Genomic DNA, 22,756 nt, shown 5'->3' with positions numbered 1-22,756 from the left:
CCAGTGTTTGGCGAATTGACCAACGAGTGAGAGGAAGGAGAGGGCCGGCAACAGGCAATTCGAGAACTTGAACGCATCAATTTATTTGTGGGATATGTGAAGATACTGACTTTCTTCGATCTCTATAGCCTCTCCAGATCAAAAATCGAAATGGCCACCAAGCACCACGTCAAGATGAAGCTCCTTTCCCTTCTCTTGTTGAGCGGGTGCTGTCTCTGCCTCCACATGGACTCTATACATGCTGATTTGCATCGATCTCCTGCATACCAGCTAGTAATATCAACTAAATTCCAAACATCTGATGAGGCATGATCTCAAACAACACATTGATATTTCTCCCCATTTGCTGACTTCCTGCCTGTCTTAGACTGATCCGTCGGTGGTGACACTACCGCTGCCTGGTACAGGCCTCACATTCCAGTGTCTCATTGGAAACCCAGATACTCAAGCTTCAAAGGTTCACACTACTTCCCGAGACGTGAATCTCAGCGACCCTTCAGTCAGAAAGGAAACTGTTACGAATGCTCTCGCTCAACTCGAACCATTAAAAAAGTCGGGTTGTCTGTACTATGTAAGCTCCATTCAGGATATTCAAGCAAAAAAGAAACACAACCCGCGCCGTAGCTAATCAAACTGCTTCTTCACAGAATCAAGGATGGTGGACTTTTGAGTTCTGCTACGGTATACCGAAGATGCTATCTATACTTGCCGTGGAACTGAAAAACTCCTAACAAGCCACTCACTTTGTAGGCTCTCACATTCGACAATTCCATCAAGTTCAACCTCAAGAAGCCCAGGATCCAAAAGTGAAAACTGAATATATACTGGGTAGATTCAAAGTTTTAGCATTAGCTGATACTAGACAGCAGCAAACTACCCAACCTGCTTCGGATCTTATGGATTTACCCAAAGAAGGAAAACGGTATTTAAGACAACATTACGGTGACGGCACCATGTGTGATTTGACAAACCAGCCAAGATCTGTCGAAGTGCAGGTAAACGATTCCTCAGACTTTCGACAGATTTTTTTCGCTAGCACACTGAGTTTATTTTGCTTCTCTAGTTCCACTGTGCTCAACCGACCGACCAAATCGCATTAATAAAAGAAACAGCTACATGTCAATACCTGCTAGTAGTACATACCCCTCGATTATGTCGTGACGCAGCCTTCTTAGCACCACAATCCGCACGACCAGTCAAAATCGAATGCCATCCAATGCCACCACCACTTGGATTAAAAAGCAGCATACAGGCAAAATCATCTGATATAGATAATAGCAATGTCCAGGAAAAAGGTCAGGACGGATTTGTCTCTCATTCCATTTTCGATTACGCAGCTGCTCGGAAATTAGGTGATGGATATGGCTATTATCTGGTACCTGAACTGCTTGATCCATACTCCTGGACGCGTGTAGATATGCAGAGAGGAGATGATTCTCGAATAGTTGTACGGAAACACGCTTCATCTCCTCCGCCGTCACAGCAACCACCATCTCTAGCAGCTCTAGATTCTGAAGCTATCAAAACATTATCGAGAGCTGTCGCGCAAGCATTTGGAGGTGCTGCTAATCCGGCCGGCCGAATGCAACCTAATGGTGAACCAGTCGATGTAAAAGTAGTAGTTATCAAAGATGGAGAACAGCAGGTTGTAGGAAATGTAAAGGAGAAGATGGCTATGACCGAGGATGCCTTCTATGATGAAGGAGGAGATCGTGAAGGCACAGTCGATCTGTTGGTGGACCATATTTTGGATCACTTATTAGCAAAAGATGAATTCGATGGTAATGATGATGATGACGAGATGTTGCTAGTGCCATCTCGTGACTCTTCACTAGATGATGATAACGAGGACGATAAGAAGCCGAAGTATCAACATAAAGAACTGTAACAAGTTCAAGTAACTTTGGGTTCCATTTGTACACCACGCAATAAATTTGTTTCCTTTTAAGACACAATTTCTGTTTGAAAGCCTTGATTTTTTATTTATTATGTAAGCGGCTACAACAACAACATATTTTGTACAAAGACGAGACAGCAAAGCTTTATAGACCTCTTTCAAATAAATCTTTCGTTTTGAAATCAATGCTATCTCTCATCTCTTGCATCTCCAATCGCATCTTCTTCATCTTATCTTCAAGCTCGATACGTTGCTTCCTTGAGGCTTCTGCCTGTTGTTGATACATTCTGATGTCCTCTTCCTCATCATCTATGAATTCGTCATCCTCATACATATCTTGAGCTCCTTCATCTACACTTTCATTTTCTGCATCACCGACCTAGAATAAAGAAGAAACAATAGTTAGCGTTTTAGCAAACACATCGAAAAGTGTGCGATGCACAATATTACGTTGTTTTTTTCGACTAGCACTGGTGCTGACTCTTCTGCCTTCTCCGATACTGACAAGACTCGTCCAGTTGACACCCTGGGGGTATGCTCTACCAAATCCTTAACAAGACGATGTATATGAGGCGCAGACTCGACGTCTGTCTCGTTATGACACCTGTCACAAGTCTTGTGGTTCTCATCAGCAAGCGAGGAAGGAAGGGTTGCAACACCCTCGTCAGTGTTTTGGGTATTATTGTTACTGATGGTGAAATGGGTTTCGAGTTCCGTTGGATGCAGATTTAATGACGGCATTGTATTGGCAAACTTGGGAAATCCAGCTGGTTGCGAGCCAAAGCCTCGTGGCAATGCTGGTGAACCAGAAAAGCGCCTTTTTGCAGCAATAGTAGGTTGAGGAATCCAGATTACGTTTTGAGGTACTTCGACAGTATTGTTTCCTTGGAAGTTGTCAGATGCCTCAACAGGTTTGGATGATACTGCAGCTTCGATTGATGTTGCTGCTGACAGTTTGAAGGCAGGGGGACTGTTGCCTTGACGTAACACGTTGGCCAATGCAAAACGATCCAGCTGAGATGAGCAGCCACCTACAGCCAATGCTGGCGTAGCGAATGCGGTGTTGCGAGCAACAGGCAAGACTTGCGCAGCCCAGGAAGACCTATACACTGTCGTCGTCTTCTAAAGTTGGAGTTCAAAAAAACGAGACAATAAAGTGTGGTAAGACTGATAAAATTACCTGAACTATCTTTGCAAGATCGGGAAGCGACTCGACTGAGGAATTTGAGAACAGAGCCATAACTGATGCTTTGTCATTCGAGTTATCTGCATCTTTGGACTCGATCGTTTCTGTTGTAGCGTTTGAGGATAATTGATTGTCATAACGAGAAGTAGCAAGTAAGGATCCACGGATGGCTTCATAGACTTTGGCAGCTTCTTCCATGCAGTTGGCCACAATCAACTAATTGAGATTGAGACAATTTGGGTGTCGCGATGAATCGAAAACAAAAGTCAACAGCATACAGTGAGCTCGATGCAGTGAGCAGAAACCGATTTCCTCAGAATGAGCATACGAGATGAATAATCAAGAACACAAGAGACGGATCCATCCAATGCTGTGTTGAGCAAGAGCGAGTTTGTTGTCGTTACCAAAGACACAAAAGTCTTGTTATCTTCAGCTTTCGACACCACAAGGTTGGCACGTCCTAGATGATGTCGACTTGACACGATCACATCTACAACACACGATTCAATTTGACGCATCTCTTGGCGTCCTACTTCATCTGAGATAAAAATAGACTGTTCGGACATGAAGGAATCAATCATAGAGTTCAAGCAGTCTAATCGCTTCTGCTTGACTACGGTCTCAAACATCTGAGCTAATTCTGCCGTTTTGAGTTGCAAGTAGTATGTTTGACGTGTTCTATCCATTGACACGAATTCCAGAAGTACTTGTACAGCATGTACCACTTTTACCATCAATGATGGCGTGATGCGTGTCTCGAAGATGGAAGCGTGGGTAGCTTCCAGAGTGAGGGTTATGTAAGGGATATGGTTGCTAATGACTATAGAGACGAGACACTTGCCTAGCGAGGCATCTTCTAATGAGCGAATGCGGTGAATTGGAAGTGTATATGCTCTGAATATTATGTCGGCAGTGTTTGCTACTTGATCTCCGATTGATGGCTCTAATGCTTTTCCGACATTCAATCTCTCTGTGATGGCGAGATTGTTTTCGATGCAGCATTCAATAAATTTTTCGATGTCTATATACTCTGCCACGATGATATTGATATTGCTTCCAGTCTTCTCATTGAGAAAAATGGGTGCGAAGATTTTGGCCAGACTCTTAGCAGTCATACCATTCAACTCAGTGCATTTTACCACTTGGCCGAAAAAATCACAGATGTAGAGAAATACACGACGACGATGTAAAGGGAGACTGGTCAAGACGTTGGCGACCGTAGCTACATTTACGTTATTTCCTAGTCGTTGAATCTCTTCCGACACTGTTTCTGGTATAAGGGACCCTTGGATGTACCTAATCCAGCTCGTAACAATGTCGGCAATTTCGTATGCCATTTCATATGAGGCTTTCTCGCTGCGAATAAGTTTCAGAATATCTACAACTGGCTGATCTTCGACTGGCGTAGAGCTTGAATATACACTAAGCCATCGCATGCGACATAAAGCAGCTTCGATTGATGCAACTAGAGCAATGCTGCCAGGAAGCCTTTCCAAGTTTGAGAGTGTCATTCACAAATAACGTAACGAGAGAGACGGATTTGTGTAAAGGATTATTACCTGAATATTCCTTCGCTATGACAGCCATGCTTGATCAAATATTCCAAGTACCTGACGAGGACCAATGGCACAACCAAGTCGATACCAGTTGAAGTTTTGGCAATGGTTTGTGGTAGATCAGATAATCGCCCGCAAAACCTATTTGGCTGTAGGAAGTTGGAGGTGGAACTAAGTTAAAACATTGAGTTCATTTCACGCCTGAAACCATACTTGCCTCAAACTCGCTAGCAAGGCCGTCATGCACTACGGGAAATGGATTCATTCTTGAAGAGGTGCCTCTAGCTGGATCATCTGTTGAAGTAGGAGTCTTGTTACCATGGCTAGCACTAGCAAGAACTGTGAAGACAATATATGATTAGTCGTGTTTGAAACAAAGGCACCTTCACTGAGAACTTCTTCTCACAATGGGGAAAAGCGGTCTTCAGAAATACGACATCTGTAGATAATACTTCGAAGAGGATAACACGTGCTCCCATCCTGATTTGTAAGGCCATTTTACCTGACGAGAAAAGGTGGTTTGAGACGTCAGCAAACCGATTTTTTTTATAAATAACCGAAACTTCAGCTCACCATGATCATCGAGGTCTATCATCATGACTTGTATATCATGGGTCTTGTAAGGTACGTACAGCAACCTGCTCTTTTGTTTCTCTAGAACAAGGAGAGATTCTTCTAAGACCACCAGAGATGCTTTCACGGAAAACTTTCCATTTTGAAGCATGGCGCAGTCCAGAGAACCTTTATATTTTGGTGGTCGTGGGATCGGGCAGTCTTCAAAGTCAGCAGGAGCCGTCAGACAGGTAATGATTGACTTTTGTTGTGGTAGATAGGTAATAGAAAAGGAGCGAAGGGTTTGTTAGTGTTTGTTTTGAAATGAAGAATCAATCAAACGCAGAGCCAAAAAGGGTAATATTGATTGTTGGGAATACCTTGACGGTGTCCTTGATAGTGGGTACCAGACAGGTTGTAGTCTGCAACAAGTCTTCCAGCGAGATGATTTCATGATCTTCCATCTCAATACCAGCAACTTCATAACAGCCAATTACCACATCCGACAGTTGCATGAGGAAAGTGTCGAGAGTGGTATCCCCTGATATTCGACACCATCGAGTCATATAATAGTGCACCATTACCAGGTGTTTGAGCGGAAGATACATGTTCTTGGCCACATTCTTCATATTGGTCATGAGATGTGGAATGGTTTCAAGTAGTGAGGAGATTCGCTGGTTGTACGCTGTGAGGGAGGAGACGTATAACTCGGTTTGCTGAATGGGTAGGGACGATGCGAGATGATGAATGGATGTAACAGGGTTTGGACCAATTGCTTCCAGTAAAGCTTGCAATGATGACAATAGCCCATCAAGATCAGAGTCCTTTGTGGCTTCTGCGCATATATTGAGATTCTAATGACGAGGGGAAGGAATTGACATGTGTTTTTTGTTTTGTTCGAGAGGAAACGGAAGACTGCATTACGAATACGATTGAAACTTACTTGAACAAGTAAATGCAGCTCCTGAACTATCTCCTGGTTCACCTTGAGGCACATCGTCGCGAGTTCGTCGAGGCTGTCGACCTATGTGGTTTGATGAGAGATATAGAGCATTCGGAAATCATAAGTTCTCACTTTGCAAGTACAATGAACATATTGGAGGGCTATAAACAATCAAATTCATCAAACTTACGTATCTGTGTTTGATATTCTGATCATATGATTGGACGGTGAATTCCTATGTAGATGAAGAAGGGATGACGAGTAAGCATCAACCCAGTTCACGACCAAGAATGATAGTTCCGATTTGTGAGCACTTGTTTTTCAATGCCGAATCCGAGAAAAGTCTAGTTTGAAACAAAATGTTCTGATCAGAAACTAAGGAAGCTTTACAATAGTGAAAGAAGGAATGTCAGTACCGTTCTGGCAAATTGAGAAGCTTCCATAAAGCTGGGAGCCTGCTTTGTGGCCATCTTCAACTCGCTTCTGCTCTCGTACACGGTTTTTCGAGAAGTGCAAACCGAAAGGACGATACAAGTCAAGTTACTAAGGATGAAAAAGAGATCAAATACGCGTTGACACATTCATATGAATTTATATTGACAGCCAAAATGACGTGAAACTACTCGATGACGAAGCTTACATGCGCGCAGCATGTCCTCACCAACAAGACATCCTAAACAGCTACATCCACAGCACAGTTCCAGGACATTTACATACTGGAACGTTGAGAACACTGAAGAACTATGGACATAGACCATTTATCTATTCAGTGAATCGGTAAAAATACGACAAAGGAAATCCATTTTTCTCGCTTCATGGCGGTGAAATATTTACACAACAACATTTCGGATTCATATCATTACCACTTATCCAAACTGGAAGTTCGACTTTCCACCTGGAGCATTCAATACACTAAAGAAAGGATTATCGTAAGAAACTCGGAAACCAAATCAAACTGAAGCTTTATTTGGATCAATAAACAAAACTCTAAATACGACGCTTACCGAGAAGAGGGACGTTGATGAGTAGTATTTTCGGTGCTGCGAGCATTGGGATCACGTACCGATGAAGGTCTTTTACTACGTTGATCTTCTACATGATCAAGATCACTACCAAACGAGATACTGCTACTATTGGAGTCGGCAAAGAATTTACGACCATGGTGGATGGGAACTTCGGTATTGTCGCTTCCAAACTCAAAGTGAGATTTATTGGATCCGGGTACGAGACGACGACCAGTATGAGCGGGGGTACCTGTAACACTTCCAGCAGCGGATATATCAGAGTCCATACTTCCAATAGAAGACCAGTTGGGATCACGACGACCGTTTGCAGATTGACGAGGTGGTGGATTGCTTGCTGTTTTAAAGAGGTCTACGGATCCCTTGTTTCGGGTTGGATCAACAGCGACTGAGCTGCGTACGGGTTCACGAGTATTATTACCCGAGAAGATGTTGAAGTGAGTCTCGCCACCTGGTGCCTGATGCACACGAGTAGATGGACGAGAGGTTGAATCGTCATTGCCACCACCAAATACGCCAGCAACTCCTTGGCCAGTTGCTGCAGTTGGACGATGGGTTGATACGGGTACATCTCCTTGAGGTACAATAGAGTTTGGATGACGACGTTCAACACTATTGTTTACTTGTTCGGGTTCATCATCGTCTTGTGCAAAAGGTTGAGTTGGGTTTGCTGATGCTAATCTACTACGGGTGCGGAGAGGAGCAGTCAAGTCGTCTTCACCTTCTGGCAAGATACCATGAGCGACATTCTTTTTGCCCCTAGCATTTTGAGCTACTACATGGTCTGCATTTGCTTGTGCAGAAGTCATTCCAGCAGCGACTTGACGATCTGCACCTAGAGTATTCATATTGCCAAAGCCTCTTACGAGATCAGCAATTCGACCGTTGAGTACTGGAAGGGTAGTTTCCGCTCCATTGGCTTTACAGTGTAGAGATTGAGGCAATACGGTGATTTGTTTCAATACACTAGCTTGATCCCAGTAGGTTCGTTGTTGTTCAATCTTTCCTTCTTCATCAAATACGGCAATAGTGACCTAGAAAGATAAACATGTGTGAGTACTCATAGCCTGTTCTTATGCGCAGTTCTGGGAAAGGGTCAACACATGCAATGACATCCAATCAATGTCCATTCCGCGATATTTCAATTGTTTATATGTCTCATATACTGCCTCCATTCAATTCGAATGTAGATCAATCATTCCCTCTTCAAGAACTAATATGTTCTTTCCAGTGCGAAAACAAACCAAAAAGTAGGACTCTCATTGAAGCACATCACCCTTCTTGTTCTCAAAGATTGACCATTCTTCAAAATCAAATACAGACGCGCAAACTCACCGTTGGAATTTGGATCCTCTTGCCAGTGACCTGAAGTGACAAAAAAACAGAAAGTATCAGTGTTGGCTCTACAATATAGAATTCCAGATCAATCATCAACAACATTCTTCACCTTGACATTTGGAAGTACCCAATCCATAGCACTTTCATGAATACAAGTCAAGATGGACTCGAGCATGACCGTTCGACCATCAGGAGAAGAGAAGGACGAGATGACTTCCTCGGACATGAGGTTTCGAGTTTGAGAATTGTAGGAGGCATAAAAGTCCTTGATGGCATCAATTCCAGAAGCACCAGCACCAGTCGGCAAGTAGCAAATGACGGCATTGTCAGCATAGTATTCTTCAGGATGTTTGAATGCCATAGACAGTGGGACGGCGTTTGAAGACGGTTCCTGGGCCATTTGAGCAGAAATCATTTCTTTTCTATAATGATGAATATGAAATGGCGTTATAAGCACATGCTAGACTAGGTGCGAACGTAGTAACTGATCAAAACATCGGCGAATATCGTATGATTGTCGAATCAATGGAAGCAAGCAATATGCAGTACTGGCAGCATATAATTGCAAATGCGACTATACTGCAATATAGATATGGAACTTGCCTTGAATGGAATTGCCTTGAAATTCTCTATTCAAGTGCTTTGTTTGATGAGAAGATGCGAAGTCAGAGAACAGAAAGATCAGCGAGCGAGAAACTGGGATCCCGACTGGGATGGACTGGGATGAAACGCGTGCAGGAAAGGGAAAACTCGCTGTGGCGCAGATCTACGCAATTATACTGCGATTGCGATTCAGATCATTCAGATCTGCTCGGGAATGCGAACTCCATCCACTCAGCTATTTTCATCCCTTTTGAAGATGGCGAGCGAACCAAAATAAATCATATCTATAATTTGCGGAAATGCATAATCACGAAATTGATTGTCTTCTTCAATGTTCTTCTCCAGTCGACACGTCACTCGAACTTTTACAGCTTATCGACTTCTCATACAAGTGACGGTTTACGATGCCTTCGGACAGAGACGCGCTCCTAGAGATGGGCTTTTCAGACGTAAAATCTCCCTCTTTCTTTTGTTGTACTCATTCGAAAAAGCTCAAAACCTTCCCATATTGTAGGCCAAAGTGACCAAGGCCCTCAAAGTGACGAAAAATGCTGGATTACAGCCAGCAATGTAAGCAAATTTGTCGCAGATTTAACTTCTCCTTTGCTAACCTCTATGTTTACTAGGGATTGGGTACGTAACTTGCAACATCAATATGTATCTCGCAACCATCACTCAATTTGATCGAGGCAGCCCGCACCCACTATCGTCTTTCATTTTTCTTACTAATATAACGTCTTCTAGTTGTTTGAACACGCAGAGGATCCTGATACTGAAATGGCGGATGCTCCAAGCTCTGCTGCAACAAAAGCTAGTGATGAACAGGAAGATGGTGAAATCACTGCTGCTCAGCAAACGGCCAATTCTCTTGTCTGTGATGATTGTGGGAAGCTGTTCCGTGATTGTAAGTCATGGGCCATCGTTATGATCCCTTTGAAGTAGTTGATACTCATACAGTGGCTAGTATCGCCGATTACCATCAATTTTATAATTTAACAGTCTAGACTTTATTTTTTATAGCTGCCAGAGCTGAATTACATGCCGCAAAAAGCGGCCATATCAACTTTTCTGAGTCTACTCAAGCTATAAAGCCATTGACAGATGAGGAAAAGAAGCAAAAGTTGGTTGAGTTGCAAGCTAAATTGGCTGCAAAACGTGAAGGTGTGTGCCAGAACATCAAGTGTGTATAAGAAAATTCAAAGGTTTTTCGAGTAATCTCTACCATCACTACATCTAGAGAAACGAGCTCTTGAACTGGAAGAAACCAAAGAAAAGGAAAAGATTCGTCGAGTCACAGCCAAGGAGATTGCAGAAGGTCGAGAAAAGCATAAAGAATTGGAGATGAAGAAGGCTTTTGAAGAAAAGAAACGTGAACAGGCTGCTGACAAGGAAGCCAAAGCCAGGATCAAGGCGTTGCTTGAACAAGACAAGTTGGATCGTCAGAAACAGGTATGTGTGTATTGAGTGTGATGGAACAGGTTCTCAAAGTCATTTGCCTACTGTTGGTTTTCTTTTCATGCCTTATTTTCTGACCACAATTTCCCGCTTTAACCAGCGAGATGCTGCAAAACTAGCAGCACAAGGAATAAAACCTGCTCCTGAACCTCAACAACCATTACGACCTGCTGTAATAGCTACTCCAACAGGCGAATATGACACAACCCGACTCCAACTTCGACCATCCGATGGGCCAGCACTTGTACAAACCTTCCAAGCCACTCAAACTCTAGCAGATGTGTATGAATGGGTTGCTACGCAACGTGGCGCAGGCTTCAAACTTGTACAGACATTTCCTCGCAAGGTCTTGGATGTATCTGTTGATGGCTCGAAGACTTTGAAGCAGTTGAATTTGGTGCCTAGTGCTGCGTTGGCAATTCAATAGATAGAAGGAACAGTGTTGTTATTATTTGCATCTTTGTCGTATGGCCTGTTGTAACATAGAAAGCAAACAAATATAGTGAAGTATTCTAAAAGATAAAACTTGATCGCATCGCAGCCTTCCACAGTGTTTTGAGAGACGAGAAGAAAAAATTATAGTGAAGGGAGAATTTATAAAGAGGCTTGAAAAAAAGGACACAATTGTTTCTCAGACAACTATCAACCCCAAAAGCATACATGTGCCCAATATAAAGATACTTTTAATGTGTTTGTTTGCGTATGTTTGTTGTGTGTGGCGATGACGGCTATGTTTACCATCCACGTTGAGCCAGCCTTTCAGCTTCCGGTAGTTTGTCATAGTTGATACCAACCATAGCTTCTCCCAGATCCTCTGATACTTCAGCCAACACTTTAGCATCTTTGAAGTGAGTAGTAGCTTGTACGATGGCTCTAGCACGTTTGCTTGGATCTCCAGATTTGAAGATACCTGATCCAACAAAGACACCATCGACACCTAACTGCATCATTAATGCAGCGTCAGCTGGAGTGGCGATACCACCTGCGCAACGAAGGGTTGAGTTCAGCACAATTGTACAATTATATTGTGTAAGGCACTTTGTGAAAGTGTGACCAGATGCAAAAAAGGATGCATCAATCATCGCACTGCCGAAACTCACCAGCAGCAAAGTTGACAACCGGCAATCTACCCAATCGTACAGTTTCCTTGAGCACATCATATGGAGCACCCAATTCCTTAGCATACGTATATAATTCTTCAGGACTGCAAGCTTGAGCTTTACGAATTTCCCCAAACAGAGTTCTAGCATGTCGTACAGCTTCCACTACATCACCAGTACCAGCTTCACCCTTTGTTCGAATCATGGCAGCACCTTCATTGATTCTTCTCAAGGCTTCACCTAGGCCACGACACCCACATACAAAGGGTACCTTGTATTGTGACTTATCAATGTGATGTATGTCGTCAGCGGGAGTCAATACTTCGGATTCGTCAATATAGTCTACACCCAAATGTTCTAGGATTTGGGCTTCTACGAAATGGCCTATTCGGACCTTGGCCATTACGGGGATTGTGACGGATCGTTTGATTTCTTTGATTAGTTGAGGGTCAGACATTCGAGCGACACCGCCTATATTGATTGACGTGAATCAATTATTTTGTGAATATGTCGATTTTCGTGGGTGATAATGGACAGGAGGGGATTGACTCGGACGTGTTTCAAGGCCACTGAAGCACAATCCTTCCTTCATTTTGCCATAACACCAGTTCTTGGCCCACATTCAACCGTATTGACGAATCGATACTGCAGTGGCCATGATGACTCTCAACTGCGAGCGATTCCACGTCCCGATGCGATGTTTTTCACCAAGGTCCAATTTAGATCGGAGTCACAAAAATCGAACAAGAGTGACAGTTTACCTTCTTTCCTGATATCGGCAGGGATACGTTCAAGAGCCATGACTATGAGCAAGAATGTCCATTAGCATGGTTGTTTTCCCAGCCCAATAGATTCAACATTTTTTTTGCCTCAAATTTTTTTGATGACAGATTGGATATGAAGGTCAAATGCAAGACATACCAGCGCAAGCACCAGCCTCTTCGGCAATCTTTGCTTGTTGAGCATTGGTGACATCCATAATGACTCCGCCCCTGGCGATAACATGTTAGCTTACAATGCAATAAGTGTCAACAAGTTGGCAGTTCTCACTTTAGCATTTGAGCGAGACCAGCCTTGAGAGCAAAGTCAGTCTTTGGCCTGCCATTTATGCCGTTGGCGTGGCCGTTAGCGTATTCCTGGACCAGGTTTGAAGGAGTATTGAAGGACATTGTTATCTGATTTTTGATGTTTTGTGATGATCAGTGAGGAATGTAGATGACCTTGATACACTAAAAGACATGAGTCATTACTAAAGTTGGAGAACGTATTCGGGTGCCAGCACAATTGGATTACGAGTGATGCATCAAGTACATTTAGCTAAAACTCAGGCAAATCACGTAAACAACAGTCGAGCTTTCAAGACGTAGTTCTATAATTGTTATGACACGGTCCCCGTTATTAATCGCGTAGATTTACACGAATTCTTGGTAAGCCAAGCGAGCTCTGAATTTCAGCCATCAAGTTCCCTGTTCAGCTTTGATCAAACTCATTTATTTTGTTGTGCGTCGTCGTGGAGCAAACTGAAAATAGAGTGACAAGAGAGAGGTCAGCCTAACAAAGTACGTTGCATTTCAGTCATTTGCAACACACAATGATCTTCTCATCTTCGACCTGTTCGCACGTATTCGCACAGAATTCATTTCAAAGATTCAAGTTCTGACTCACTTTCCAAAATTTTCAGACTAGGAACGGACGAAAATGCTCTCTCCACAAACAAAAGGACTTCGTGTCTTACTATTAGATCCGATACCACTCGAAGCAAAGGTCATCTTTCAGGAAAACTCGTACGAAATAGACGAGTCTTTCGAGCCAATGTCTGAAGGAGCTCTCAGCAAAAAATTGTCTGATTATCATATTGTCTGTATTGGGTACGAAGTTGCCTTTGATTTTACACGGTCGACAAACTGCCACTCAAACCATTGCATTTGCGCTGACTCCTTTTAAACAACCACAATTACCTAGTCAAGACCGAGAAGAAGAATATCTGACGGATGAGGTCTTGAAGAGCGCCCATCGCTTGCTGTGTATCGGAAACACGAATAGAACGGGAGCAACCACTCAAATCGACCTACAGGCAGCTCAAACAGGAGGCATCCCCGTCTTTGTGGCTCCCTACCAACATCAAAAGTCCATGGTGTGCTTTAAATGGTCTCAAAATTTAGTAAAAGATTGATAATTAACGTGTTTGATTCATTACATTAGGCAGAATACATCATATCCGCCATAGTGTTGCTCTCTCGACAGTTACTAGACCGTTCTTCAGAAGTCCATCAGCAGGTCTGGAACAAGGTCTCTGCCGATTGTTTTGAAGTACGAGGGAAGACGCTGGGCATAATTGGATACGGGCATGTGGGCAGTCAAGTTGGGTAAATACTATACTGTTCATATGCAAGCTCGTTTACTCCACGATTACCCAACACATTATCGTTTTTGAACTATAGGGTCATGGCGGAAGCTCTGTCTTTACGCGTAATTTTCTATGACGCCGATGCAGTGATGCCAATTGGTTCAGCAAAACCTGTTCCAACTATCAAGGATCTTCTTGAAAACAGCAATTATGTCGTTTTGGGTGTATCCGAAGGACCGCATAATGTGAAAATGATTGGAAAAGAACAGCTGGCTTGGATGAAGAAGGGTTCCTACTTGATCAACACGTCATATGGAGAAGCTGTGAGCTTATTGTTGATGATGTGGTTTTCTTCACAGCGAACGTTAGTGACTGACTTGGATTTATAAATTTAGGTGGACGTTGAAGCCCTGGCTGATGGTCTCAAGTCAGGTCATTTGGGTGGTGCTGCACTAGACAGCTTCCCATCGCAGCCTAAAAATGCAAAGGCTGCCTTCAAAAATCCATTTGATGGTCTGAAAAATGTCATTCTTACGCCATCAATTGGAGACTCTACTGTGGAAGCAAAGTTAAGGATTGGAATAGAAGTCGCAAACAGTATTGTTAGGTAAACGAGAGAGACTGCAAATGCACAAAACGAACAGTCTCAGATGTTCTCTAAACACACGATTTTGAAAAGGTATATCAAAGATGGAAGCACATTTGGATCAGTCAATTTCCCATCTGTTATTGCATGGCCCATCAAATCTGGCCAACGACGAATCTTGAACATGCATCGCAATGGTGAGAAAAGGAGTTTGGACAACACTTGTGATAAACGGCTAATTGGCGTGACACTCTGTCTTCCTTTTACGCAGTTCGAGGTGTATTACGTGAGATTGATGGAATTCTGTCTTCCTACAATGTCCAGAAACAAGTTTTGGATACTCAGAATGGATTGGGGTAAAAACATGAAAGCCCAAGTCATCTGGATGAGAACTAACCTCACTTCAAATTTCCCTTGTAGATATTTGATTGCAGACGTTGCTACTGAGAATGTTGCCACAGAAATAGGTATGCATACTAAGCATGACAATACTGATTAAAGCGCTTCTTGTGAGCAAAATCATTCACACATTGTGCTTGTGCTTTGTTTAGTCGCCAACTTGGCCATGTTGAGCTCCACTATTCGTATTCGCATTTTGTGATTGGGGTTCCTCTCAGAAAGCACACACAAACACACATCATATTTAAAAGTTACCATCCATCATGAACCAAAAGATTACACAGTAAAATGTAGTTATTCAGACAAAAGAATATACAAGGAATACATCGAATAAAAATACTGGTGTTGAGTGGCTTTTCAGTTTAACGGCTACGACGAAACGCTCTCACCATACTATCAAGAGACAAGAGGCGAGCCCAGAAGAAGAAGATGAATGTGACAACCTACAACAGAAGGGATATGTCATAAGATGGAGTGAGGTTTTTTGCCTTCAAGAATTGATTCATATTTGGTGCCATCACATACGATTGTGAAGGCCGTCCAGAGCCAAAAGTACCAGATACCGAGGTCAAAGTGAATTTCAGGCTATAAATACATAAGTAAATTGTTAGAAAGAATCACGAGGCGTTAAATTGTTAGAAAGAATCACAAGGCGTGGACCAACTAATTTTAGAAATTGATCCTTCAAGACTCTTACAAAGTTAACAAAGTTCTGACCAAAGTAGCCTGCTATAAATGTCAGAGGAAGGAAGACGACACTCACAACCTAGAATTGACTCTTTTAAGCCTGGGTTGCATTCGTCGAGTGCTTTTCGTTCTTTCTTTGGTTCCTCACCGCCAAGATTTTCATGACTTGATTTGTACTGTGTGAGATTGTATTGAAGATCAAATTGACCAATTCCTAAAGGGAGAATTTGGTTAGAAGCCAGGTCTTGGAATTTTGAAACCTCCGCACAACAAAGAGTATTCACGGCTTTCTATTTTACTGACTTTACATACCTTAGTCTCTTCCTCCATTGACCTAAAGAAAAAATAAAGAAATGGGTTCATAATGCTGTATGTATCCATATTCCTTGTCAATGAAAAAAGCTACCTGAGGTTCTCAAGCACACTGACAATATGATCAGCAATATCCGCAAAGTATATTCCAGTACCATGGTTCAGGATGAATTTGGATGACGAATCTCTACCCTACAATAGTTCAAAAGGTAAAATCAATAATTCGGAAGGTGAGATCAATAATCCAGAAGAGTATCATGACAAAGCTATGATTATATACCTTTCCAGCGAGAAAATCAATCGTAATTCTCGCAGGTCCCAGCATCCTTCTGAGCAAACTCAGCTCCTTGCCAATGAGATGCAGTGCCTTAGTATGAGCACTTCTTGGTCGTTGCATGACCATCTCTTCTAAGATACCAATCTGTTTTTCATAAGCAGAAGGTATGACTAGTGCATGATCTACTACAGCATCGACGAGAGCATGTAGCAAGAAACTGGCATCACATGAATCTCGTAATAGAGTCTTGGGCGTCTCTACTCTAAGACGCAACAAGGACGATATAGTCGACCCTTGATGCTGGAATATAGAAATGACAGTTCCGTCCTTTGTCAAGAAGAAACTGCACTGTTCTACTACGATTTCAGGCAGCGGTATATCTGGATCACTCAATCTGTCAGGCCTATTTGTAAACAGTCGAGTCTCGAATTGGTTGGCGTGGTCTAACGATTTACGGTCTCCTTGCTGTAATAATGTAAAGACCAGCATGGATACGAAGAGAGAGTTCTCATCTATGTTTCGAAGGTTCAGGTTCAATTTCATGATTTAATGTGCTTGTTTGCAACGAATTCACTCACATTGGTCAGTCTTTATCCTCTGTGGTGTATGAAATACATCTTCAATAGCCAACGGATGCAAGTCATATGTGTGAGCCAAAGCACGAATGACTTCAAAATCCATGCCTTGAATGTTTATCCAACGGACTTTGCTATATGATGGTCGCTAAAACCGGTCAAAAAGGCTTGTTTAGTTGCAACACGAACGTGGCAAGAATCCACTAGCTGACTTACAGGAGTCTCTAGGAATTTGGGTAGATCATCGTTTGTAAGTACTTCGGTCGAGCAACGATGTTCATCGTATTGCCACACTGTGATCGTGCAATGGCCACGGATTTTCAACAAGTGTTCTGGTGGTGCTAAGAAAGAACGACAAAATCAATCAATCAGTCGGAATGAGAGCCTCACAAGCACTTACACCTCATATTTACGCCTGGTTCGTTGAAAAGACGACCAGCACTGCCAATCCTATTTACATTGACGACCTTCTTTCCAGCAGCAGCCCATCTATCGGATGCACTCATGCCACGAGGAGTGGTACCGGACTTTGTTGGTGATGCAGGCATATGAGGATAATGATGAGACTTATGTGGTGATGGAGGCACATAGTCGTCGTCGACTACAATTGGTTCAGGTGATTCGACGGTTGGTCGAGCAGATCCAGTAGCAACACTAGCTTGTTGCTGTTTTCTGACAGCATATAGAGCTTTGCCTAGTGAGTATTTCCGAGCTTTTGGGGCATCGTCGGATGTTGCGGTGTTGTAGTCTGTGATGTCGACGGATACTTGTTCATCAGCGGGTTTCGTTGGACTTGACAGTATAGGGGTAGTTTCATTTGGCTTCGATGTGGGCTCTGGCAGAGGAGGCGGAGAAGAGTCCATTCGCGGATGTTCGTGCTTGCTCGTGCGATGACTAGTTTGATATAATCTCTAGAATGAAGACGAGTGCTTTAGCAAAGATAGTACGAAATAATGCAACTCATGTATGAGAACATACAGCTTACGATGAGCTGGTGACCGCTGTAAGCCAGATCTAATTGAATTTAAGGTTTCCAGGCAAGTTACCTGTGGAGTCCTTATAACATAAAGCAGGCAAACGGGATGCGATTTAACTTGAATTCACGTGAATACAGTAGCTTTTAAGACATTCAGAGAGGAGTCTTGCGGCTTGCTGCGTTGCTTGGAGCGAACGGTCTTGAAAACCTCTCAAAACACAAAATTGCAATTTTCCAATACAACAAGGACGAGACAACAATGTTCAGAGCCGTCGCCACCACATGCACACGGGCCGCAAGAGCCACTCCAATTGTGCAATCTGCTCGTTCGCTCGCTACTGTCGACCAGGCAAGCAACAGTCAATATTTGAGAATGTTACAATTTCAGGCAACGAGGTATACATTAAGCTAACGTAAACGCAATTCCTTAATAGTCACATCCAGTATGGACTCTAGGAGCTCTCAATCATGTGGCAATTGCCGTGCCAGACATTGAAAAGTCGGCTGCATTCTACAAGAATGTCTTGGGTGCCAAAGTTTCTGGAAAAGAGGTATGCTACAAGAGAGAATGAGCTGCAAGGGATCCTTATCGAAGAAATGACTGCTTCCATCGGATCAGACTTCCAAATCTTGGGATGATGCGAAGAAAATTTGAATGCAGCTCATCCTTCACTTTTGCCGAGATTGCATCATCTCATGTATCCTAGTCTAATACACCTCATTATTACTGCTAGGCTCTACCTGAACATGGTGTATACACTGTCTTCGTGGAGTTGGGCAACACCAAGTTTGAACTATGTAAATTGAATCGAATACACAAACCTCCTTCTCGATTTTCACCGATAACTCATCACTTTAGTACATCCATTGGGTGACAAGAGCCCTATTCAAAACTTTTTGAACAAGAACAAGGATGGTGGAATACACCACGTTTGCATTGAAGTAGGTTTCATCAAGTCGAGAATAGGAATCATCTTTGAGTAATCTAACCAACGTTATTATTCCAAACACGAAGGTTGATGACATTCGAGCTGCCATCAAGGATTTAACTGCTAAAAAGATCCGTGCTCTGAATCCCGAACCAAAGATTGGAGCTCATGGTAAACCCGTCGTCTTTTTACATCCAAAAGACTGTAATGGTGTATTGGTAAGGTTTACTGTCGGTCTGAACATTCACTATGGACTCATTTCTAATTTTTTCTTCGTCTTGCATCAAAAGGTCGAGTTGGAGCAAAAGTGAAAATAAAAGCAACATTTTTCCATATCAACGGGGAGCACTTTAGCGACAGCGCAGCACAAACGCACCAGTAGCAGTACATTTTGTTTTGACTTACAGTCAATTTCTCGCCACTCGGTGTCATGGAACTATGTCGGTCCGCAAGAGCAAGAACTCTTCTTCAAGTATTTCGCTGACATCGATGAATGTCAGTTTAAGTTATCTCAGTCGCTTTGCCGTGCTCGATCGGCTTATTATGTCTGCTTGATACTCGCTTTTGCAAAGACAATGTCGATCTGATGATGTGTCAGTGTGACGCAGAACCGTAGTGTTTGGTTTATCTCGTATGCAAAGATCCTTCTCCTAGGCCTTCGCAACTTCTCCTCCGCCATCATTCCAGACCGTATTCGAGACAACCCGTGCATATTCAACAAACAATTCGCCTTGTCTCTTCTATGGGTGAAAGGCGACATGCCAGTTGTAATTGGCGTCACAATTTCATAGTAAACATGCCCTCAAAAGTCATGCCGTGCTCCATTTGAAACCCGCTTTTGACTCTGTGGTATCAAACACCAACCGAAATTGCGTCCAACATCATTCGTGGCACCACGTCATGAGTCTGGTTGTGAGAAGGTCATGGCACGATCCGCTGCGTTCAGATGTCACAGTGGAGGATGTGAACGAAGACTGCTGCCCTAGATTGAGATTAACGTGTGATAGTATTTGTACAGGTAGGTCGTTAATACCTCACGTCAGGATACAATGGTGGTGATATTAGCTCGCCATCAACTAGTGGAGCCATCCTGAAGGAGCAGCAAGTGGTAATCTGTCCATAAATACAAGGCCTGTTGCCCGCACAAACACAAAACGGCAGTGCCACCGTTTTGCCACAGTTTGGATCGTGACCTTTTTATGACGGTATAGTGCCGGAAATCCGTTTAATATGATTCACAGAGTCTTGTGCTATTAGTCGACCTTTTTAATATGTCGGGTTTGTAGCCAACAATTAGCAATACAATTTGGTCAATCGATAGGTGCGAAGGGATAGGTAACAACAGAGTTTAGCAGTATGAAATCCTCTCAGTATAATTGTACAACTCGGTTTCAGGACTGGCTTGACTGACTCGATATGAAAAAAGCCTCGAATTTTATTGCCGTTCAATTACACAGCCATCCAACAGTCAATTCTACAGTCCATCTTTCAATTCCCTTACGGCAAGATTCTTAGTATCTGATAGCAGTACACGCTTCAAAATATATGATAAACCGTCCAATTTATTCCAACGTGCTTCCGAAGTCTTGAAATCCCTTGTGCTCGACCTTTGCATCTACGGTCAACCACTGGCTGAAGAGAATAGAGGTTGAGTCAAAGAATAACAACTCGACTCAAGAAGTAGATGGAAGCTCCAAATGCAGCCCTGCCTGCAGATGGTGCTGACTATCTTCTAGCATTGCAGCAACATGAGCAATTCTATCACCAAACCATTGAACAACAACAGAGTCACAACACTGGAAAGCCCAATGCAAGAGACAGCCCGTATATAGACGTAATGGAGATATCATACAATGCAAATGGTAGCCCTTCGGACGGCTTCACTAGTGGCTATTCGACAACATCTGTTGAAGAGGAAGGCCTTTTGGAGTTGCTGGCTGAACAAGAACAGCTCGAGTCCCAACAGGTTAATTTGACGAGGAGGATTAGTGAAAAGCTACGAAGGACTTCTGTAGTGTCCGACCACTCTCCAACAAACACCACTAGCCGCCGAGTATCTATCGAAATCGAACAATCACCTTATATGACGAATACTGCATATGTAACTCCTGATCCATCTTCTGCTGGCAGTAGTAATGTCCCTTTCATGCCTACTCTTGACGACTTTTATGTCCCACAGCTATCTGTAGAGTCCGCATCACCAGTACTACAACCAGGATTCCAACACGCCGAGGCCATGTTACCACCCTCTATATACGCTTACTCGTCAGGAGAGTCCGATGAAGATGGCTCATCTATATACTCGGACTCGGATCTAGGAGATGGTGTCGATTCAACAAACAACACCACTGCCTTTGTCTATGAAGATGGAGGCTTCTTGGGTTTGTCACGACGACCAAGCTATAATAACGGCAGCCAACCTCTTAATAGCAATATACAGCTACAAGAGCGCCGTGGAGCTAGTCCTCGACCACGATCAAATAGTAACGAGTCTTTATCGAGGTTGCAACTGAATACACTGTCATTAGGACAACCATTATCTACATCACCATCTAATTCTAGTACTGAAATATTGCCAATCCCATCACCATTGATACGAGCTATACCGTCACCAGAGACTTCACCATTAATAATGCCACAACCATACCTTTACAACCCGTACCCACCGACAGAGGATTACTTGGGATTATCACTAGATAACAGTACAATGAACGGAATGGGTTTCGTTGGGCATGAGTCTTCAGGATCTGTAGGTGGTTTGGGAGGTGTTCCAAATATGGAACAGCAGCATCGACAATACCAATATTCAAATAATCCGATTGGCACGAATAATCTCCTAGGAGATAGATCATTTGAAGATATAATCGCACAGTATCGCATGGCTCTACATTCCGAACCACTCGTACCAACCGATCAACAACAACAAGGTGTAATGGACCCACACGTCATCAGTCAACAACAATATCAAGTCGCTCAGCAAGTAGTATCATCAAACCAAATCCAACCACAGCAACATCAACATCAACGCAAACCTAGTAAATCAGTAAAGAGAGAAGTATCGGCAGATTCAGATCGCAAAAGATCCAAGTCTTCTGATGCAATGCCGAAGAGGTCTTTTGACGAACCCAGGCCTGCTGAACAGCCAAAACCTATACCAATCGTTGCACCCACCAACACGATTGGGCCTGATGGCAAACCTGTTATGAAGACCACGCTTTATCAATGTCCACATCCAGGCTGTGGTAAAAGTACGTAATGCTTTTTGGTCGTGCGCAGAAAGACTGATTGTCTAACCTTACTAAATGACACCGCTAGCATTTACACGACCATATAATTTAAAGTCGCATTATCGCTCTCATACGGGTGAGAGGCCATTTGCCTGCCCCCATTGTGAACTACAGTTCAGTAGGAAGCATGACCTCAAAAGACATGCAAAGCTCCATGCGTAAGTGATTCCTGACTCTTTTGTCTAATGCCAAACACTAACAGTACACATGCGCAAAACCATTTAGTGGTGTCAAGTCGTATGTCTGCCCAGTTTGTGGGAAAGCCTTTGCTCGATCTGATGCTTTGAGACGCCATACTCGAGCATCTGAACCAGGCAAGGAATCTGCATGTACCAGTAGAGTCAGATCGATGGGTGGGAGTGTTGAATCCTCGTTGAGTACTTCGCCATCAGGATACAATGGTGGAAGTAGCTCAGCACCAACTCGTAGAGCCAAATCTATGGACGGTCTGCATACCATGGAAGACTACAACTATCAGTATGGAGATTACGGAAATTCGCTAGGAAGTGATGGTAGTTTCTTGCTTCCTTCGTCCCACGGGCACATACAACAAACACCAGAACCCGAAGATAGAAAGAGAACCACGGCGGAATTGGATGCGGAGGAAGATGAGGAGGATGGTGATTCAGATTACGAAGATGGTTGAAGGAGGAGGAGTTTGCAAATAATATAATGCATTCATTTAAAAGGTTTAAATTTTAACGCCAAAATGTCTTAAAAGTCTTCTGT

The 22,756-nt window shown here is 43.1% G+C and overlaps 9 protein-coding genes across 9 annotated transcripts; 5 read left to right on the top strand and 4 right to left on the bottom strand.

The window, feature by feature from the left end:
- Nucleotides 1-225: 225 nt before the first annotated feature.
- On the top strand, nucleotides 226-1,888 carry SmJEL517_g02283 (uncharacterized protein; the record flags this gene model as incomplete). Its single annotated transcript, XM_031168211.1, has 5 exons — nucleotides 226-273; nucleotides 368-571; nucleotides 648-681; nucleotides 751-995; nucleotides 1,064-1,888. The coding sequence occupies 5 exons, from the start codon at nucleotides 226-228 to the stop codon at nucleotides 1,886-1,888; spliced, it is 1,356 nt and encodes a 451-aa protein (XP_031025850.1).
- A 154-nt stretch (nucleotides 1,889-2,042) lies between these two features.
- SmJEL517_g02282 (uncharacterized protein) lies at nucleotides 2,043-6,604 on the bottom strand (the record flags this gene model as incomplete). The annotated part of the gene is made up of 12 exons (XM_031168210.1): nucleotides 2,043-2,276; nucleotides 2,348-3,019; nucleotides 3,078-3,299; nucleotides 3,362-4,571; nucleotides 4,643-4,810; nucleotides 4,864-4,978; nucleotides 5,046-5,141; nucleotides 5,213-5,453; nucleotides 5,572-6,045; nucleotides 6,135-6,215; nucleotides 6,325-6,369; nucleotides 6,551-6,604. The coding sequence occupies 12 exons, from the start codon at nucleotides 6,602-6,604 to the stop codon at nucleotides 2,043-2,045; spliced, it is 3,612 nt and encodes a 1,203-aa protein (XP_031025851.1).
- Nucleotides 6,605-7,000: 396 nt separating this feature from the next.
- Nucleotides 7,001-8,894, bottom strand: SmJEL517_g02281 (uncharacterized protein; the record flags this gene model as incomplete). The annotated part of the gene is made up of 4 exons (XM_031168209.1): nucleotides 7,001-7,046; nucleotides 7,139-8,190; nucleotides 8,492-8,521; nucleotides 8,604-8,894. 4 exons carry the CDS (start codon nucleotides 8,892-8,894, stop codon nucleotides 7,001-7,003), a joined length of 1,419 nt encoding a protein of 472 aa, XP_031025852.1.
- A 637-nt stretch (nucleotides 8,895-9,531) lies between these two features.
- Nucleotides 9,532-10,979, top strand: SmJEL517_g02280 (uncharacterized protein; the record flags this gene model as incomplete). Its single annotated transcript, XM_031168208.1, has 7 exons — nucleotides 9,532-9,546; nucleotides 9,612-9,667; nucleotides 9,724-9,730; nucleotides 9,842-10,001; nucleotides 10,118-10,258; nucleotides 10,335-10,546; nucleotides 10,653-10,979. 7 exons carry the CDS (start codon nucleotides 9,532-9,534, stop codon nucleotides 10,977-10,979), a joined length of 918 nt encoding a protein of 305 aa, XP_031025853.1.
- A 307-nt stretch (nucleotides 10,980-11,286) lies between these two features.
- SmJEL517_g02279 (pyridoxal 5'-phosphate synthase (glutamine hydrolysing)) lies at nucleotides 11,287-12,821 on the bottom strand (the record flags this gene model as incomplete). Its single annotated transcript, XM_031168207.1, has 5 exons — nucleotides 11,287-11,534; nucleotides 11,653-12,123; nucleotides 12,414-12,455; nucleotides 12,574-12,644; nucleotides 12,703-12,821. The coding sequence occupies 5 exons, from the start codon at nucleotides 12,819-12,821 to the stop codon at nucleotides 11,287-11,289; spliced, it is 951 nt and encodes a 316-aa protein (XP_031025782.1).
- A 529-nt stretch (nucleotides 12,822-13,350) lies between these two features.
- On the top strand, nucleotides 13,351-15,186 carry SmJEL517_g02278 (phosphoglycerate dehydrogenase; the record flags this gene model as incomplete). Its single annotated transcript, XM_031168206.1, has 9 exons — nucleotides 13,351-13,520; nucleotides 13,615-13,786; nucleotides 13,855-14,018; nucleotides 14,094-14,322; nucleotides 14,395-14,606; nucleotides 14,679-14,782; nucleotides 14,857-14,941; nucleotides 15,006-15,052; nucleotides 15,137-15,186. The coding sequence occupies 9 exons, from the start codon at nucleotides 13,351-13,353 to the stop codon at nucleotides 15,184-15,186; spliced, it is 1,233 nt and encodes a 410-aa protein (XP_031025781.1).
- Nucleotides 15,187-15,346: 160 nt separating this feature from the next.
- SmJEL517_g02277 (uncharacterized protein) lies at nucleotides 15,347-17,698 on the bottom strand (the record flags this gene model as incomplete). The annotated part of the gene is made up of 10 exons (XM_031168205.1): nucleotides 15,347-15,427; nucleotides 15,510-15,569; nucleotides 15,682-15,750; nucleotides 15,820-15,885; nucleotides 15,984-16,005; nucleotides 16,078-16,175; nucleotides 16,264-16,772; nucleotides 16,839-16,983; nucleotides 17,052-17,176; nucleotides 17,236-17,698. 10 exons carry the CDS (start codon nucleotides 17,696-17,698, stop codon nucleotides 15,347-15,349), a joined length of 1,638 nt encoding a protein of 545 aa, XP_031025784.1.
- A 372-nt stretch (nucleotides 17,699-18,070) lies between these two features.
- On the top strand, nucleotides 18,071-19,051 carry SmJEL517_g02276 (methylmalonyl-CoA epimerase; the record flags this gene model as incomplete). Its single annotated transcript, XM_031168204.1, has 6 exons — nucleotides 18,071-18,151; nucleotides 18,246-18,362; nucleotides 18,546-18,609; nucleotides 18,671-18,753; nucleotides 18,827-18,958; nucleotides 19,031-19,051. 6 exons carry the CDS (start codon nucleotides 18,071-18,073, stop codon nucleotides 19,049-19,051), a joined length of 498 nt encoding a protein of 165 aa, XP_031025783.1.
- A 1,373-nt stretch (nucleotides 19,052-20,424) lies between these two features.
- Nucleotides 20,425-22,673, top strand: SmJEL517_g02275 (uncharacterized protein; the record flags this gene model as incomplete). Its single annotated transcript, XM_031168203.1, has 3 exons — nucleotides 20,425-21,988; nucleotides 22,056-22,185; nucleotides 22,253-22,673. The coding sequence occupies 3 exons, from the start codon at nucleotides 20,425-20,427 to the stop codon at nucleotides 22,671-22,673; spliced, it is 2,115 nt and encodes a 704-aa protein (XP_031025786.1).
- Nucleotides 22,674-22,756: the final 83 nt, after the last annotated feature.

Source organism: Synchytrium microbalum, assembly GCF_006535985.1.
Source record: "Synchytrium microbalum strain JEL517 chromosome Unknown SmJEL517_scf0009, whole genome shotgun sequence".
NCBI lineage: Eukaryota > Fungi > Chytridiomycota > Chytridiomycetes > Synchytriales > Synchytriaceae > Synchytrium > Synchytrium microbalum.
Note: the sequence above shows the minus strand (reverse complement) of the source record. Positions and strands in the feature narration are given on the sequence as shown.